General features: G+C 50.6%; 1 protein-coding gene across 7 annotated transcripts in view; it reads right to left on the bottom strand.

The window, feature by feature from the left end:
* The window catches only part of PCM1 (pericentriolar material 1), a 382937-nt gene that overhangs the window by 350544 nt on the left and 13706 nt on the right, over positions 1 to 18687 (bottom strand). For all 7 annotated transcript variants that reach the window (XM_075347110.1, XM_075347104.1, XM_075347105.1 and 4 more), the window contains exons 2-4: positions 16823 to 16957; positions 11470 to 11712; positions 11077 to 11346 (exon numbers count right to left, since the gene is read on the bottom strand). In XM_075347110.1, the coding sequence (XP_075203225.1) occupies positions 11077 to 11346; positions 11470 to 11712; positions 16823 to 16918 (609 nt within the window). In that variant the 5' untranslated portion in view covers positions 16919 to 16957. The remainder of the gene's footprint in view (positions 1 to 11076; positions 11347 to 11469; positions 11713 to 16822; positions 16958 to 18687) is intronic.

The raw sequence follows: 18687 nt of genomic DNA, 5'->3' as shown, positions 1-18687 counted from the left end.
TTGGTGAAGACCCGGGGGGCTGTTGCCAGACCGAAAGGTAACGCTACGAACTGCAGGTGTTCGTCGTGTATGACGAAGCGTAGGAAACGCTGATGCTCTGGCGCAATCGGCACGTGGAGATACGCATCTTTGATATCTATTGATGCTAGAAAATCTCCTTGAGACATTGAGGCTATGACGGAGCGTAGGGATTCCATCCGGAACCTCTTGACTTTTACGTGTCTGTTGAGCAACTTTAGATCCAGGACGGGTCGATACGATCCGTCCTTTTTTGGGACCACAAACAGATTGGAGTAAAAACCGTGACCTTGTTCCTGAAGAGGGACGGAGGTCACCACTCCTTCCGCCTTTAGAGCGGCCACCGCCTGCAACAGAGCATCGGCTCGGTCTGGTGGTGGAGAAGTTCTGAAGAAACGAGTTGGCGGACGAGAACTGAACTCTATCCTGTACCCGTGAGACAGAATATCCCTCACCCAACGGTCTTTGACGCGTGACAGCCAAATGTCGCCAAAGTGGGAAAGCCTCCCACCGACCGAGGGTGTGGGAATCGGAGACTGCAAGTCATGAGGACGCCGTCTTGGCAACGGTTCCTCCGGCTGTCTTTTTTGGGCGTGACTGAGACCTCCAAGAATCTGAGCGTCTCTGATCTTTTTGAGTCTTTTTTGACGAGGAGAATTGGGACCTGCCCGGTCCTCGAAAGGACCGATAACCAGACTGACCCCTCCTCTGTTGGGGTTTGTTTTGTCTGTGTTGCGGTAAGGATGAGTCCTTACCCTTGGAGTGTTTGATGATTTCATCCAAACGCTCTCCAAACAATCGGTCACGAGAAAAAGGCAAATTGGTTAAGCACTTCTTGGAATGAGAATCTGCCTTCCAGTGTCTCAACCACAGGGCCCTACGCAAAACAACGGAGTTGGCTGACGCCACTGCCGTGCGGCTTGTAGCGTCAAGAACAGCATTAATCGCGTACGACGCGAATGCCGCCATTTGCGAGGTCAATGGTGCTACCTGCGGGGCAAATGCACGTGTGACTGAGTCGACTTGCACAAGCCCGGCTGAGATAGCTTGGAGTGCCCATACGGCAGCAAAAGATGGCGCTAACGACGCTCCAATAGCTTCATAGATGGATTTCAGCCAGAGCTCCATCTGCCTGTCAGTGGCATCTTTAAGTGCCGCTCCATCTTCAACTGCAACCAAGGATCTAGCTGCAAGCCTGGAAATTGGAGGATCCACTTTTGGACACTGGGTCCAACCCTTGACCACCTCAGGGGGAAAAGGATAGCGTGTATCTTTAAGCCGTTTAGAAAAACGTCTTTCCGGATAAGCGTGGGGTTTCTGGATTGCGTCTCTAAAGTCAGCGTGGTCCAGAAAAGTGCTTAATGTACGCTTAGGATATCTGAAATGGATTCTCTCGTGCTGCGAAGCTGACTCCTCTACAAGAGGAGCTGGTGGGGAAATATTTAACATCTTATTGATGGACGCTATAAGATCATTAACTATGGCGTCACCATCTGGTGTATCTAGATTGAGAGCGGTCCCAGGATCAGAATCCTGATCAGTTACGTCCGCCTCATCACCCATAGATTCATCTCGCTGGGATCCTGACCATTGAGATGAATGTGAAGGCCCCTCATAGCGAGCCCGCTTAGGTTGCCTGGGGCCATCGTCCGAGTCAGTCTTCACCCTGAGGTGTATGTGCCCGTCCCGGAGCTTGGAAGTAATTCAGCTGAGGGGGACCAGGGGGCAATGATTGCACAGTGTCCGTGGCCTGAAGTACAGGCCTAGCTCGCAATGTGTCAAGAATTTGTGACATAGTGAGAGACATTCTGTCAGCAAAAGCCGTAAACTCAGTTCCTGTCACCTGGACAGCATTCACAGGTGGTACACCCTGGGTCACGTCCAGCAGAGGTCCCGACTGTGCAAGTGCCGCAGGGGCCGAGCACTGCACACAATGGGGGTCAGTGGAGCCTGCCGGTAGAAAAGTCCCACATGCGGTACAGGAAGCATATAATGTCTATGCCTTGGCACCCTTGCGTTTTGTGGACGACATGCTGTTGGCTCTCTGCAATGTGAGAGAGTCTATAGCCAAAGGGCGACCAGCGCTATGCAGTACAAAGTATTTGCAGGAACAAAATACTAAGATTACTACTGGCACAAGAGGGGGTGAGCCCTGAGGGCTGCTTACCGCCCGCTGAATAGCGGGTAAGAGGCGCAGAATTCCTTGTCTGGGTCTCCCCGGCTCCCCTCTGTAGTTCAGCGTGTCAGCAGGAATGGCTGCCGGCGTCTGTGGAGAGGGGCGGCCCGTGGGAGTTCCCAAACAAAAGTGCGGGAAACAGTGTCCCCTCTGTGCCTATTGTGAGGGCTGGAGTATGTAAAAACGACTCCAGCCCTCAGCGCTGATGCACTGACCAGCGTCCCGCCCCTCTCCTGACTGGCAGGTCTGGGGGCGGGAACGAACGGAACTAGGCCGCAAAAGCCGGGGACTCGAGTTATCAGCGCGGCCGCCGTAAAAGCGCGGCCCGCGCTGAAGTCCCCGGCGCACCACAAGTGCCAGCCGCGCCGCAGTCCCAGCGGCCGGCGCGACCGTTCCCCAAAAGTGTGCCTGCTTCAGCGAGCTGAATGAGGCCATGGCACAAGCGCCGCAGCGCTGATGTCCCCGGCGCACTACAACACCCAGCATGCTGCGGTGTGAGCGCCAAATGCACGGGGACACAGAGTACCTTGAGGAAGCAGGGCCATGTCCCTGATGTACTCCGCTCCATCCAGCATCTTCTCCAGGGGCTGTAGATGGAGCACGGTCTCAGTGCCTGGAGACCAGTAAATCCCACTTCACCCAGAGCCCTGTAAAAAGGGATGGGGAAGGAATCAGCATGTGGGCGCCAGCCACCGTACCCGCAATGGGTACCTCAACCTTACAAACACCTCCGACATACAGTGGGGTGAGAAGGGAGCATGCTGGGAGCCCTGTATGGGCCCTCTTTTCTTCCATCCGACATAGTCAGCAGCTGCTGCTGACTAAAAACAATGGAGCTATGCGTGCGTGTCTGACCTCCTTCGCACAAAGCTAAAACTGAGGAATCCGTACTCCTACGGGAGGGTGTATAGCCAGAAGGGGAGGGGCCTTACACTTTTAAGTGTAGTTCTTTGTGCGGCCTCCAGAGGCAGTAGCTATACACCCACTGTCTGGGTCTCCCAATTAGGAGCGAAAAAGAAAATAATAAATTCTACAATTGGATGTGTAAAAAAAAAAAAAATCAAAAAACAAAAAAACGTTCCTGTGCCAAGATAATCTTATAACCGTGTCCCTGCTGTGTCTGAATGTTACAGGGACATGGTCGGATCATACCACAGCTCCTGGGTCAGAGAGGAGGTAAAAAAGTACAGCAGGGGATTGCAAATAATTCTTTGAGGTAAACCAATTTTAAAAACACAAGCAGGTTAATGTTTTACCTCACAAAAAGAATCAGCTATGATCCCATGCTATAATGTCTGTATACTTTAATTCCTACCCTGCCCAGGAGGTGTGGTATGATCAGACCATGTCTCTGTAGGGTCAGACACGACATTACACATTATTACTATTATTATTCCAAGATCTATGATTTAACATTAATTTAAAATTAACTTTGTTTTTGAGAAAACCCCTTAAAAGGTCCTGTGCGTACACTGCTTTTTTGCTGTGTTTTTGGTGCAGTTTGTATTCATAAGCTTCATGCAGTCCTTCCCCAGCAAAGTCTATGAAAAACCCAAAATGCTGTGTGCACGTTACTTTTTTTTTCTCTCTTCTTACAGGTTTTGCTGCAATTTTTCTGCAGCAAAAAGCAGCAGCATGTCACTTCTTTTCTGCAGGTCCCTACATTTGCCCCTGTGTTTTTGTCATTGATAAGGTTTAAAAAACGCAGGCAAAAAAAAAAAAAAAAACAATACACAACAACTCACCAAAGAAGGGAATTTTGTTACTTACCGTAAATTCCTTTTCTTCTAGCTCCTATTGGGAGACCCAGACGATTGGGTGTATAGCTACTGCCTCCGGAGGCCACACAAAGCATTACACTAAAAAGTGTAAGGCCCCTCCCCTTCTGGCTATACACCCCCCGTGGGATCACGGGCTGCTCAGTTTTAGTGCTAAAGCAAGAAGGAGGAAAGCCAATAACTGGTTTAAACAAATTCACTCCGAAGTAACTTCGGAGAACTGCAAACCGTTCAACATGAACAACATGTGTACCCGAAAAAAAACCCAAAAATCCCGAAGGACAACAGGGCGGGTGCTGGGTCTCCCAATAGGAGCTAGAAGAAAAGGAATTTACGGTAAGTAACAAAATTCCCTTCTTCTTCGGCGCTCCATTGGGAGACCCAGACGATTGGGACGTCCAAAAGCAGTCCCTGGGTGGGTAAAGAAATACCTCATAGTAGAGCTGCAAAGACAGCCCTCCCCTACGGGGAGGCAACTGCCGCCTGCAGGACTCTTCTACCTAAGCTGGCGTCCGCCGAAGCATAGGTATGCACCTGATAATGTTTGGTGAAAGTGTGCAGACTCGACCAGGTAGCTGCCTGGCACACCTGTTAAGCCGTAGCCTGGTGTCGTAATGCCCAGGACGCACCCACGGCTCTGGTTGAGTGGGCCTTCAGCCCTGATGGAACCGGAAGCCCAGCAGAATGGTAGGCTTCAAGAATTGGTTCTTTGATCCATCGAGCCAGGGTGGCTTTGGAAGCCTGCGACCCTTTGCGCTTACCAGCGACAAGGACAAAGAGTGCATCCGAGCGGCGCAGGGGCGCCGTGCGGGAAATGTAGATTCTGAGTGCTCTCACCAGATCTAACAAATGTAAATCCTTTTCATACCGATGAACTGGATGAGGACAAAAGGAAGGCAAGGAGATATCCTGATTAAGATGAAAGGAGGATACCACCTTAGGGAGAAACTCCTGAATGGGGCGCAGCACTACCTTGTCCTGGTGGAACACCAGGAAGGGAGCCTTGGATGACAGCGCTGCTAGCTCAGACACTCTCCGAAGAGCCGTGACCGCTACCAGAAAGGCCACTTTCTGTGAGAGTCGAGAAAGTGAAACATCCCTCAGAGGCTCGAAGGGCGGCTTCTGGAGAGCAACTAGTACCCTGTTTAGATCCCATGGATCTAACGGCCGCCTGTACGGAGGGACGATATGACAAACCCCCTGCAGGAACGTGCGCACCTGAGAAAGTCGTGCTAGACGCTTCTGAAAAAACACGGATAGTGCCGAGACTTGCCCTTTAAGGGAGCCGAGCGACAAGCCCTTTTCCAACCCAGATTGCAGGAAGGAAAGAAAAGTAGGTAACGCGAATGGCCAGGGGGATACTCCTTGTGCAGTGCACCAGGATAAGAAAATCCTCCACGTTCTGTGGTAGATCTTAGCAGAAGTGGACTTCCTAGCCTGTCTCATGGTGGCAACGACCCCTTGGGATAATCCTGAAGACGCTAGGATCCAGGACTCAATGGCCACACAGTCAGGTTCAGGGCCGCAGAATTCCGATGGAAAAACGGCCCTTGGGACAGTAAGTCTGGTCGGTCTGGTAGTGCCCACGGTTGGCCGACCGTGAGATGCCACAGATCCGGGTACCACGACCTCCTCGGCCAGTCTGGGGCGACGAGTATGACGCGGCTGCAATCGGATCTGATCTTGCGTAGCACTCTGGGCAAGAGTGCCAGAGGTGGAAACACATACGGGAGCCGGAACTGCGACCAATCTTGCACTAAGGCGTCTGCCGCCAGAGCTCTTTGATCGCGAGACCGCGCCATGAAGGCCGGGACCTTGTTGTTGTGCCGAGACGCCATTAGGTCGACGTCCGGCACCCCCAGCGGCGACCGATTTCCTGAAACACTTCCGGGTGAAGGGACCATTCCCCTGCGTGCATACCCTGGCGACTGAGGAAGCCTGCTTCCCAGTTTTCTACGCCCGGGATGTGAACCGCTGATATGGTGGATGCTCTGTCCTCCACCCACATTAGAATCCGCCGGACTTCCTGGAAGGCTTGTCGACTGCGTATCCCTCCTTGGTGGTTGATGTATGCCACCGCTGTGGAGTTGTCCGACTGAATTCGGATCTGCTTTCCTTCCAGCCACTGCTGGAAGGCTAGTAGGGCAAGATACACTGCCCTGATTTCCAGAACATTGATCTGAAGGATGGACTCCTGCTGAGTCCACGTCCCCTGAGCCCTGTGGTGGAGAAAAACTGCTCCCCACCCTGACAGACTGGCGTCTGTCGTGACCACTGCCCAGGATGGGGGTAGGAAGGACCTTCCCTGTGATAATGAGGTGGGAAGAAGCCACCCTTGCAGAGAGTCCTTGGCCGTCTGGGAAAGGGAGACTTTCCTGTCCAGGGAAGTTGACTTCCCGTCCCATTGGCGGAGAATGTCCCAGTGAAGTGGGCGCAGATGAAACTGCGCAAACGGGACTGCCTCCATTGCTGCCACCATCTTCCCTAGGAAGTGCATGAGGCGCCTTAAGGGGTGCGACTGACCATGAAGGAGAGACTGCACCCCTGTCTGTAGTGACCGCTGCTTGTCCAGCGGAAGCTTCACTATCGCTGAGAGAGTATGAAACTCCATGCCAAGATACGTTAGTGATTGAGTCGGTGACAGATTTGACTTTGAAAAGTCGATGATCCACCCGAAAGTCTGGAGAGTCTCCAGCGCAACCTTCAGGCTGAGTTGGCATGCCTCTTGAGAGGGTGCTTTGACAAGCAGATCGTCCAAGTAAGGGATCACCGAGTGTCCCTGAGAGTGCAAGACTGCTACCACTGCCGCCATGACCTTGGTGAAAACCCGTGGGGCTGTCGCCAGACCAATGGCAGAGCTACGAACTGAAGATGGTCGTCTCCTATCACGAAACGTAGAAAACGTTGGTGCTCTGTAGCAATCGGCACGTGGAGATAAGCATCTTTGATGTCTATTGATGCAAGGAAATCTCCTTGAGACATTGAGGCAATGACGGAGCGGAGGGATTCCATCCGGAACCGCTTGGCGTTCACATGCTTGTTGAGCAGTTTTAGGTCCAGAACAGGACGGAACGAGCCGTCCTTTTTTGGAACCACAAAGAGATTGGAGTAAAAACCTTGCCCTTGTTCCTGAAGAGGAACAGGGATCACCACTCCTTCTGCTCTTAGTGAGCCCACCGCCTGCAGAAGGGCATCTGCTCGGTCGGGATGTGGGGAAGTTCTGAAGAACCGAGGCGGAGGACGAGAACTGAACTCTATCCTGTACCCGTGAGACAAAATGTCTGTTACCCACCGGTCCTTGACCTGTGGCAGCCAAATGTCGCAAAAGCGGGAGAGCCTGCCACCGACCGAGGATGCGGAGGGAGGAGGCCGAAAGTCATGAGGCAGCCGCCTTGGAAGCGGTTCCTCCGGTTGCTTTCTTGGGGCGTGAGTGAGCCCGCCAGGAATCTGAGCTCCTTTGCTCCTTCTGAGTCCCTTTGGACGAGGAGAATTGGGCCTTGCCCGAGCCTCGAAAGGACCGAAACCTCGACTGCCACCTCCTCTGTTGAGGTTTGCTTGATCTGGGCTGAGGTAAGGAGGAGTCTTTACCCTTGGACTGTTTAATGATTTCAGCCAATTGCTCACCAAACAGTCTGTCTACAGATAATGGCAAACTGGTTAAACATTTTTTGGAAGCAGAATCCGCTTTCCATTCCTTTAACCACAAGGCTCTGCGCAAAACCACAGAGTTGGCGGACGCCATTGAGGTACGGCTCGTAGAGTCTAGGACAGCGTTGATAGCGTAGGTCGCAAACGCAGACATTTGCGAAGTTAAGGACTCCACTTGCGGCACTGCTGGACGTATGATAGAGTCCACCTGTGCCAGACCAGCTGAAATAGCTTGGAGTGCCCACACGGCCGCGAATGCTGGAGCAAACGACGCGCCGATAGCTTCATAGACAGATTTCAACCAAAGGTCCATCTGTCTGTCATTGGCATCTTTAAGTGAAGCCCCATCCTCCACTGCAACTATGGATCTAGCCGCAAGCCTGGAGATTGGGGGATCCACCTTTGGACACTGGGTCCAGCGTTTGACCACGTCAGGAGGGAAGGGATAACGTGTATCCTTAAGACGTTTGGAGAAACGCTTGTCTGGATAAGCGTGGTGTTTCTGGACTGATTCTCTGAAGTCAGCGTGGTCCAGAAAAGTACTCAGTTTACGCTTGGGATATCTGAAATGGAACTTCTCCTGCTGTGCCGCTGCCTCCTCTGCTGAAGGGGCAGGGGGAGAAATATCCAACAGTCTATTGATGGCCGCTATAAGGTCATTTACCATGGCGTCACCATCAGGAGTATCCAGATTGAGAGCGGTCTCAGGATTAGACTCCTGATCACCCTCCTCTGTCTCATCATACAGAGACTCTTCTCGCTGAGACCCTGACCAGCGTGAGGACGGTCTCTCCCAGCGAGCTCGCTTAGGCTGCCTGGGACTGTCATCGGAGTCAGAGCCTTCAGCCTGAGATGCCTGGGACCCCCTTGAAGCACGTATTAACTCTAACTGAGGGGGACCGGGGAACATTGACACAGCCGTGTCCATGGTCTGAGTAACTGGTCTGGACTGCAAGGTCTCTAGGATTTTTGTCATAGTCACAGACATCTTGTCAGCAAAAACTGCAAACTCTGTCCCCGTCACCGGGACAGGGTTCACCGGTGACTCTGCCTGGGCCACTACCACCATAGAGTCCGGCTGACGAAGTGGCACAGGGACCGAACATTGCACACAATGGGGGTCATTGGAACCTGCCGGTAAATCAGCCCCACAAGCAGCGTCTACAGCCTGTGTCTTGGCACCCTTGCATTTTGCGGATGACATGTTGTTGTCTCCTCAGAGCAATATAGGGTATACAGCCAAGAAGCGACCTTACAGTGCAATATATATATAGATATGGTACAGAGAAAAAAGTACACCAAAATAACACTGTGGCACTAGTGGGGCCAGCACTAATGTGCTGCTTACCGCCCGCTTAACGCGGGTGTGTGGTCGCCAGAAATCCCTTGTCTGGGTCTCCCAGAGCCTGTGTCCGTTCTCCAGCCAGACTGCATGTAGGAATGGCTGCCGGCGTCCTGTGGAGAGGGGCGGGCCCTGGGCGTGTGCAGACAAAGTGCGGGAAACCTGCGTCCCACTGTGCTCAGTGAGAGGGCTGGAGTATGTAAATAAGACTCCAGCCCTCGGCGCTGACTATCGTACAGCGTCTCTCCCTTGCCCTGATTGACAGGGTGGGGGCGGGAACGAAGCGGAGCTAGGCCGCAAAAGCCGGGGACTAGATTTATAAGCGCCGCCGTCGTAAAAGCACGGTCGGCGCGAAGTCCCCGGCGCACCACAAGTCTCAGCCGCGCCGCCGCTCTAGGGGCGGCCGGCGCGGCAGTCCCCAACACATAAAGTCCCTCAGAGAAGCTGCAGTGACTGTAACCCCAGCGCGCAGCGCTACTGTCCCCGGCGCACTAGCACACCCAGCAAGTCTGGAGTGTGCGCGGCCTGTCCATACGGGGACACAGAGTACCTGAATGTTGCAGGGCCTTGTCCCTGAACGGTACCCAGCTCCGTATCCAGCAGGTTCTATGGGTCTGTGGATGGAGCCCGGCCTCAGGGCTTGGGGGCCGGTAAGATCCCACTTCCTCAGAGCCCCTCAGGGGGATGGGGAAGGAAAGCAGCATGTGGGCTCCAGCCTCCGTACCCGCAATGGGTACCTCAACCTTAACAAACACCGACAATAGGAATGGGGTGAGAAGGGAGCATGCTGGGGGCCCTATATGGGCCTTCTTTTCTTCCATCCGATATAGTCAGCAGCTACTGCTGACTAAAACAGTGGAGCTATGCGTGGATGTCTGACCTCCTTCGCACAAAGCTTGAAAACTGAGCAGCCCGTGATCCCACGGGGGGTGTATAGCCAGAAGGGGAGGGGCCTTACACTTTTTAGTGTAATGCTTTGTGTGGCCTCCGGAGGCAGTAGCTATACACCCAATCGTCTGGGTCTCCCAATGGAGCGCCGAAGAAAACACAATAAAAATTCTTCCAGAGGTGCCTTTTTCGCTGGAGAGACAAATCTGCAGTGTGCGCACAGGGCCTAAATCTTGCACTCAGAGCTTTGACCCTAGCACCATGTAATAGTAGGGGCTTTATCATACCAAGATCAAAGATCTATTTCTCAGCTCAACCAATGGTGACATCTTACACGTGTCGTTGGTTGTGAGAGGTTTGAAGACGTGGTCCAAAACCACATTTGAATTTTAACCTAAAAACATAGTTAATTTAATTATCTAATCGATTTTCTAATAAACCAAGTACAAATCCCCGCTTTTTAGTTTTTTAACTTCCGTTTAGATGACATTTTAATGAGAATCCCCAAGGGATGCTGGGATGTTCAAACAGGATGTCGCCAGGGGTCAGGGTTGCGGTCACTGTCACAGCTGCTGTCCCCACCCTGAGATGAATGGTCAGACGTTTCAGGGGTCTGGGCTCTGCTGTACACGCACTGCTTGACACCTTCTCTCCAATCATAGGGAGCAAGTGGTAACTGCGCATTCAAAGCAATATAGCACTAAGCATGCGGCAGGACTGACTACCGGTGCAAGGACTAGCCAAGCCCCTGAAAAGGGGTGGTACTGATGACGCTTTGTTTAAGGAGGGAAGCAGCTGCGGCAGTGATCGCAGCCTCATCCACCCCCAATGATGTCTCTTGAGTATCCCAGCATGCACTGGGAATTCTGAAATAAAATATAAGAATGGAAGGAAAAGAAAAAAAAAAAAAAAAAAAAAGAAAAGCAGGTAGATAAAGTCCCTACCATTCCTGCTCTACTTTAAGTGAAGCATATTAGAAAACTATTAGATTGTTATATTAAATTGACATTTAGGATGAAGTTCAAATTTGGTTGCAGACTAGCCCTTTAAGTGAAATCATTATGTATAAGCTCCACACAACATACTGTATATCCATCAGGAGACTAGCACTAATTTATAGGAACATCTACGATACTACATTTAGCACAGAATGTTGTAAGAAAAAAAAAATAGGGTATTAAGTAAGAAACTAGAGTAATCTCCAAATTACAGATATTACACAGTACCTGACTGCAATCAGCAGCGGGCTCTCTACGGCCATCTTCCTCCAAGGAAGCCTGGTAGTTCTGCAGGAGCTCTTTGGAGAGAGGAGAGGACAAAAAGTCCTTGGGTAACGATGGGACGCTGGTTTCTCGCTTTGCGGGGCTTGAAGCCGCTTTATCCTTGTTAGTGTTCAGCTGTACTGGAAGAAAGTTGAAAGGTTTTCTGTTCTCAGAAAGCTGCCGCTTGTTGTTTGCTGCAGTTGCTCTTCCTTGAGAATCGCTGCCAATGCTCCGCTAAAAGAAATAAATAACAAAAAGACAATTAAAAGAATATCATGTAGTTATAATTCATACCTTCAAGGTAAGTGTCCAAAGAGGGAAACAAAACAAGACAAAGCTTTACAAATAAATAGTGACCTGGTCCAAATCCCCAAAATTTATTTTCTGCTTCAGTCTCTCCAGCTCTGCCTGTTCGGGGACAGACATTTGAGACACGTATCTGGTATGTGGGTAAGTATGGGGCGTTCTGGTCCTCCTACGCCCGACTCCAGGAGAGGACCCAGGGGAGATATCATTTGTAAGCCGGGATTCACAATCCATGCCAAACTTTTTCTTGTTTTTTTCTGACGATCTGTTTGCTTTCTTGTGTCCAGTCCACTCCTGAAACCAAAACCGATGAAATAAATGAACATTAACATAAGCAAAATACAGATCAGAAATAAAAAAAACATTAAACTGAACCTCTGTCCTTGTATTCAATAGCACATTATTCAACTTAATCAGGAATTCGGAAGAGTTTACTTCAAAGAGTCCAGGACACTTAAATGTAGAAGCGTAACTGTTTCAATTTGTATTTAATAAATCAATAGTACACTTTGTATTACGGTATATCTTATCAGACAAATCTGCTTCTTTCTCTGCCAGACTTGATCAGTCATTATCAAAATTCTCAATTCTGAGGAAAAATCAGTATTCAGTGAAGACTTTCCCATTACTGAGATAGGAGATGAGATTCTATGTAGATAGAAGGGGAGGGGGCGGAGCTCTGCCCACAGCTCCCCCCCCCCCTCTGCCCACAGCTCCCCCCCCCCCTCTGCCCACAGCTCCCCCCCCCCCTCTGCCCACAGCTCCCCCCCCCCCTCTGCCCACAGCTCCCCCCCCCCCCTCTGCCCACAGCTACCCCCCCCCCCTCTGCCCACAGCTCCTCCTCCCCCCCCCTGCCCACAGCTCCTCCTCCCCCCCCCCTCTGCCCACAGCCCCCCCCCCCTCTGCCCACAGCTCCCCCCCCCCTCTGCCCACAGCTCCCCCCCCCTCTGCCCACAGCTCCCCCCCCACCTCTGCCCACAGCTCCCCCCCCCCTCTGCCCACAGCTCCCCCCCCCCCTCTGCCCACAGCTCCCCCCCCCCTCTGCCCACAGCTCCCCCCCCCCTCTGCCCACAGCTCCCCCCCCCCCCCTCTGCCCACAGCTCCCCCCCCCCTCTGCCCACAGCTCCCCCCCCCCTCTGCCCACAGCTCCCCCCTCCCTCTGCCCACAGCTCCCCCCCCCCTCTGCCCACAGCTCCCCCCCCCCTCTGCCCACAGCTCCCCCCTCTGCCCACAGCTCCCCCCCCCCTCTGCCCACAGCTCCCCCCCCCCCTCTGCCCACAGCTCCCCCCTCCCTCTGCCCACAGCTCCCCCCTCCCTCTGCCCACAGCTCCCCCCTCCCTCTGCCCACAGCTCCCCCCTCCCTCTGCCCACAGCTCCCCCCTCCCTCTGCCCACAGCTCCCCCCCCTCCTCTGCCCACAGCTCCCCCCCCCTCCTCTGCCCACAGCTCCCCCCCCTCCTCTGCCCACAGCTCCCCCCCCTCCTCTGCCCACAGCTCCCCCCCCTCCTCTGCCCACAGCTCCCCCCCTCCTCTGCCCACAGCTCCCCCCCCTCCTCTGCCCACAGCTCCCCCCCTTCTATCATCATAGAATCTCATCAGTAACATCTGCCATCTCCTCTCAGTAATGGGAAAGTCTTCACTGAATTCAGATTTTAAGCCAGAATTGAGAATTTTGATAATGACTGATCAATTCTGACAGAGAAACAAGCAAATGTGTCTGATGAAAATAATGAACTTTGTATTATATCTTGTGTGTACTATTGATTTATGAAATAAAAAATTAAAAATGACCGTTCTGCTTTAAGGACTGCCCATCAGACATTTGGTCTCATGGAGTGCAACTGTTTAAAATGTCTTATTCCTGGATATCCTGCTATTAAAGGGAACCTGTCATTACTTTTTCGGCGTATAAGGCCGGTTTCACACATCCGGCTTTTCGCCGGTTTACCGGATCTGGCGCTCTCCCATACAGTGACTACAGTACAGTGACAGCGCAACAAGCGCCGGTCACATGCTGTCATGTGACCGGCGCATGTGACCCGGAAGTTACAGCGCTGTCACTGTACTGTATTGTCTGTACGGGAGAGCGCCGGATCCGGTAAACCGGCGAAAAGCCGGATGTGTGAAACCGGCCTAAGCTGCGGCCACCACCACCGGACTCTTACATACAGTATTCTAACATTCTGTATATAAGAGCCCAGGCCGGGGGTATAACATAAAAAACACTTTATAATACTTACCTAACGGTCGCGCTGTGGGCCTTATGGGCATCTCCGTTGTCCGGTGACGGCTCCGCCTCTTTTGGCCATCTTTGTGCTCCTTTTTCTCTAGCCGCGGTGCATGAAGGGTCCAACATCATACACACTCGCCGGTATTCAGGGCCTGAGCAGGCCAGATCAAAGTATTGTAGTGCACCTGCGCAGGACCGGCGAGTGTGTATGACGTAGCCGCATCATGCACCCAGGCTTCAGAACGAGGACGAAGTTGGCCGAAAGAAGAGGCACCGGACATCAGAGACACCCATAAGGTGCACTGCGCGACAGTTAGGTAAGTGTTTTTTAGGTTATACCCCCGGCCTGGGCTCTTATATACAGCATGTTAGAATGCTGTGTATAAGAGCCCGGTGGTGGTGGCTGCAGCTTATACGCCAAAAAAGTGGTGACAGGTTCCCTTTAAGAGCATCAATTTATAGTTCGAATGAGTTTTCAATGTACCTATCTTTTTTGTGAGCAGCAGGAAGTGGGTCACAACTGCAAGCAGACTCCTTTTAAAGGGAATCGGTCAGTAGGTTTTTGCTACGGAATCTGGGAATTGTAAACTGTAGGGGCAGAGGCCCCGGATTCTCTGGCTGTATCACTAACTGGACTGTTCGGTGTAGTTTTGATAGAATCCCTGTTCTTTGTTGTAGATGTAGCAGTGGCCAGAATGCTCAGGTGTGTACAACCCATCCAAACCACTGACTTGCAGCTTCCTGTCTACATTGTGCATTGTCAGCAAGCAGCCAACCAATGGTGGGGGCAGGGTTATACAGATTAGCCTGACTACCTTTCACACAAAGCCTAGTCCTTCAGTGATAATTTCCTACTGATAAAACAATAATTGTATTGAAACAGCACACAGTCTAATAAGCAACATCCATGGAATCAGGGTCTCTGCCACCACATTATGCTCTCAGATTACATGGCAAACGTCTGCTGACAGATTCACTTTAAGTAGCTAACAATTAATAAACTTTATTTTTTAACATAATATCAGTCAAGCAAACACAGTTTGACATTTGCTAAGAATCACATACTACTATCTGAATGTTGTGCAAGATTCAGAGGGGGATATTTCTGTAATTTAAGGAGATCTTACAATGCAAACTGCACACATTAAATATCCAGCCAAAGAAATGCACTGGCTAGAACCACAAAACTGGCACTACATTAAAAAAGCAATAAAGATTAGAAGAAGCGCAGCATCCGCAGACAGTATTAGAACCTTTGCTTTATTCTTCCAAAAGTTAACAGACACCGTCCGGTCTACACTTTTCGAACAAAAAAGGTTCTTAATCATGACATGACATACGCGGGCTATTCGCCGACTCTGGTGTGCTCTCCTCTGTAAGAAGTGCACTATATTCCACAGGCAAAGAAGAGAAGCAGAAGCTGAGGTCCCAGCGTTTCACATTTATCATACGGAGATGCAAGAGACGTGCAGTCCTGTGGCATTTTCATGTCCCACACATGTTCTCTATGTAACGCGCACTCATGTGTGTTCTAGTCTGTGTATCATAAAGGCAAAAGATTTTGACAAGTGCAGTTAGGCTAGTTTCACACTTGCGTTCAGCGCATTCCGTCACTATGGAGAATAGCGCAGTCCGTCAACGGACTGCGCTATTCTCCATAGAGTTGTATGGACGACACACTAACGCAAGTGTCTGCGTTGCATCCGCTGGACGACGCAGCGCCGTTATTTTGACGCTGCGTCGGGCGGATGGAACGCTGCATGTAGCGTTTTTCTGCGCTTGGCGGAGTGTCAAAAAAACGCAACCTGCAGGAATCCGTTAAGCGTCCGTTGTTTTTATAATGGACGCCTATGGTGGCGGATTCCGTTAGATTGCGTCATTTGACGGATTCCGTTAACGCAGCTGTCTTTATACAACTGCGCATACTCAGATGTGTAAAGTCAAGGAAAAAAAAAAACTATAACGGATTGCGTTATTTTGTACGATCTGTAGCATGCGTTGTGCCACTATATGCAACGCATCCGTTGCATGCGTCACACAACGCAATGCTACGGATCCCGTCCAACGCAAGTGTGAAACTAACCTTACCAGTTCTCGAATTTACTTTTTCTACATTAAATAAATCTCTCACACCTGGGGAGATTGGATTTTTAGAGTAAGTACGCCATTGAGTCTAACTGGACTAAAAAAAAAAAAAAAAAAAAAGTGTCATCCTAATTCTGGTAGGTTACAAAGCACAGCACTTCTGGCTATGCCGGGGTGCACTGGTAGGTTACAAACCACGGCAGTTCTGGCTATGCCGGGGTGCACTGGTAGGTTACAAAGCATGGCACTTCTGGCTATGCCGGGGTGCACTGGTAGGTTACAAAGCACGGCACTTCTGGCTATGCCGGGGTGCACTGGTAGGTTACAAACCACGGCAGTTCTGGCTATGCCGGGATGCACTGGTAGGTTACAAACCACGGCAGTTCTGGCTATGCCGGGGTGCACTGGTAGGTTACAAAGCACAGCACTTCTGGCTATGCCGGGGTGCACTGGTAGGTTACAAAGCATGGCACTTCTGGCTATGCCGGGGTGCACTGGTAGGTTACAAAGCACGGCACTTCTGGCTATGCCGGGGTGCACTGGTAGGTTACAAAGCACGGCAGTTCTGGCTATGCCGGGGTGCACTGGTAGGTTACAAAGCACGGCACTTCTGGCTATGCCGGGGTGCACTGGTAGGTTACAAAGCATGGCACTTCTGGCTATGCCGGGGTGCACTGGTAGGTTACAAAGCACGGCACTTCTGGCTATGCCGGGGTGCACTGGTAGGTTACAAAGCATGGCACTTCTGGCTATGCCGGGGTGCACTGGTAGGTTACAAAGCACGGCACTTCTGGCTATGCCGGGGTGCACTGGTAGGTTATATGCTGCTTCCACACATCCATCAAGGCTCCTCACCATTCCCCACTATCCTAGACCTCCAAAGAGCACTTCGCCCTTCAACGGGTTAACCCTACCTAAATAACAACAGCATATTGCAAACAAATGAATAGGGGTCTGACTTCCAGAGACACCCCAACAATTCTGAGAATGAAGGGGACCCAGAGTTGGTTTCTCCTCCCACAGAGAGAGGTGTATTTTTTCTGTTACACACTATAAATCTCTCCTATGCGCAAGGCAGAAAACAAGTTACCATATTGTTCAGTCTATCTTCAAGTGATTCATGACTCCAGCTCGGCAGGTCGGGATCAGTAATGGGTTCATCAGGCGGTCCTCCTCCAGTAGCCATAGTTCCAGAAGGTGATCAGAAGATGAGATACAAACAAACCTGTGTTGGAGAAAAAAAAAATAGAAAACATTAACAATCCCAAGAAAAATAAGCAAAGCAAACCACATCCCGGCACACCTAGAACCTCCCACGAGATCATCAATACACGGAGCACAGTCTCACTCCACCTGTCACACACTTCACAGAGCAGCTGTACACAGCCAGCAATTGTTACTATGAAAACTGCAGTGGGGGCAAAAAGCCAAAGCCATTGTAGGAGCCATGCGAATCACTTCCTAACGTTTAGGTCTCCTTCAGACATCCACGCAAAAATAAAAATCATCCATACAAGTCTATGGTCCCGTGAAAACCACATGGATGGCTCGGTATGGACGTTATGTGCTGTCTACAACTTCACACTGTAATAGGAGAAGATATGCAATTTGTTTACCAGCACTAAGAAAAAAAAAAAAAAAAAATCACAGATTAAACACTATTAATAAGAACGGACACGGGCCAAATATTGAAAAAAAAAAAATCAGATCCTAAACACTGCGTGCTACCCTAAATATGGAGAACAGAAAGAGGAGAAGAGAACTATCCAAGGACTGGAGAAATTGTATTTAAAAATATCAACAGTCTCAAGGTTATAGGTCCATCTACAGAGATCTTGATGTTCCTTTGCCCATGGTGCGCAACATAATCAGAAGTTTACAACCTATGGCAGCGTAGCTAATCTCCCTGGACATGATCGTCGGGGAAAAACTGATGAAAGGATAGTCCGGGCGGTATATAAGCAGCCAGAATAAAGTTATAAAGATATTTAAGCTGTCCTGCAGGTTCAGGGTGCATCAGTGTCAGCGTGAACTATCCATCAGCATATAAATTAAATGAAATGCTATGGCAGGACACCCAGGAGAACCCCACTGCTGACAAACATAAAAAAGCTGAAGTGCAGTTTGCCAAAATCTTTCTGGCAAAGAGTCTTGTGGACAGATTAGACAAAATATTCTCCTCTTTACCAAAACCGAAATGAGGCCTACAAAAAAAAACAAAAAACAACCCAGTACCTACAGTCAAATATGGTGGAGGTTCAGAGAGGTCTTGGGGTTGTTTTGCTGCTTCTGGTGCAAGTATCATGAAAGACAACCTCTGGATATGACGCTGAGCATGTGCACTCAACTTTTTTGGCCGACCATGGTGAGGCCTGGCCCTGTCTTGTTAAACCACAGTATGATCTTGGCCACCGTTCTGCAGCTCAGTCTCAGGGTGTTGGCAATCTTATAGTTCAGGCCATCTTTATGTAGAGCAGCAATTTTTTTTTCAGATCCTCAGGGAATTCTTTGCCTTGAGGTGCCATGATGAACTTCCAGTGCCCAATATGAGAGAGTGTGGGAGCAATAACAACAAATGTAACACACCTGTTCCTTACGCATTTCTAAGGCCTTGTAAAATTAATCAGTCACATGGCACGGGGGGTGTAAAAATGACCTTCAAATCCCACCAAAGGTTTTTTATGAGATTCAAGTCAAGTGACTGTGATGACAAGTGATGAGCAAGCAAGCTCGGTATGGTTCGTTACTGGATTGAGCACTAGGTTATTCGAGGAGCTTGGCCGATTATCGCAGGTGCTTGGATATTTCATCCTTGAAACAACAACCACAACACAAAGGCTTGTTTCACTAAATGACGTTTACAGCCTCTGAATGGCTCCCCCAGGGGATGAATGAACTTTCTTGGATGTAGTGTGACCCCCCAAAAAAAGCCCGCTCTCCCTCCAGAAATGCTCT

This window comes from Anomaloglossus baeobatrachus, chromosome 1, assembly GCF_048569485.1.
Source record: "Anomaloglossus baeobatrachus isolate aAnoBae1 chromosome 1, aAnoBae1.hap1, whole genome shotgun sequence".
Classification (NCBI taxonomy): Eukaryota; Metazoa; Chordata; class Amphibia; order Anura; family Aromobatidae; genus Anomaloglossus; species Anomaloglossus baeobatrachus.
This window is presented reverse-complemented; position numbering and strand designations above follow the sequence as displayed.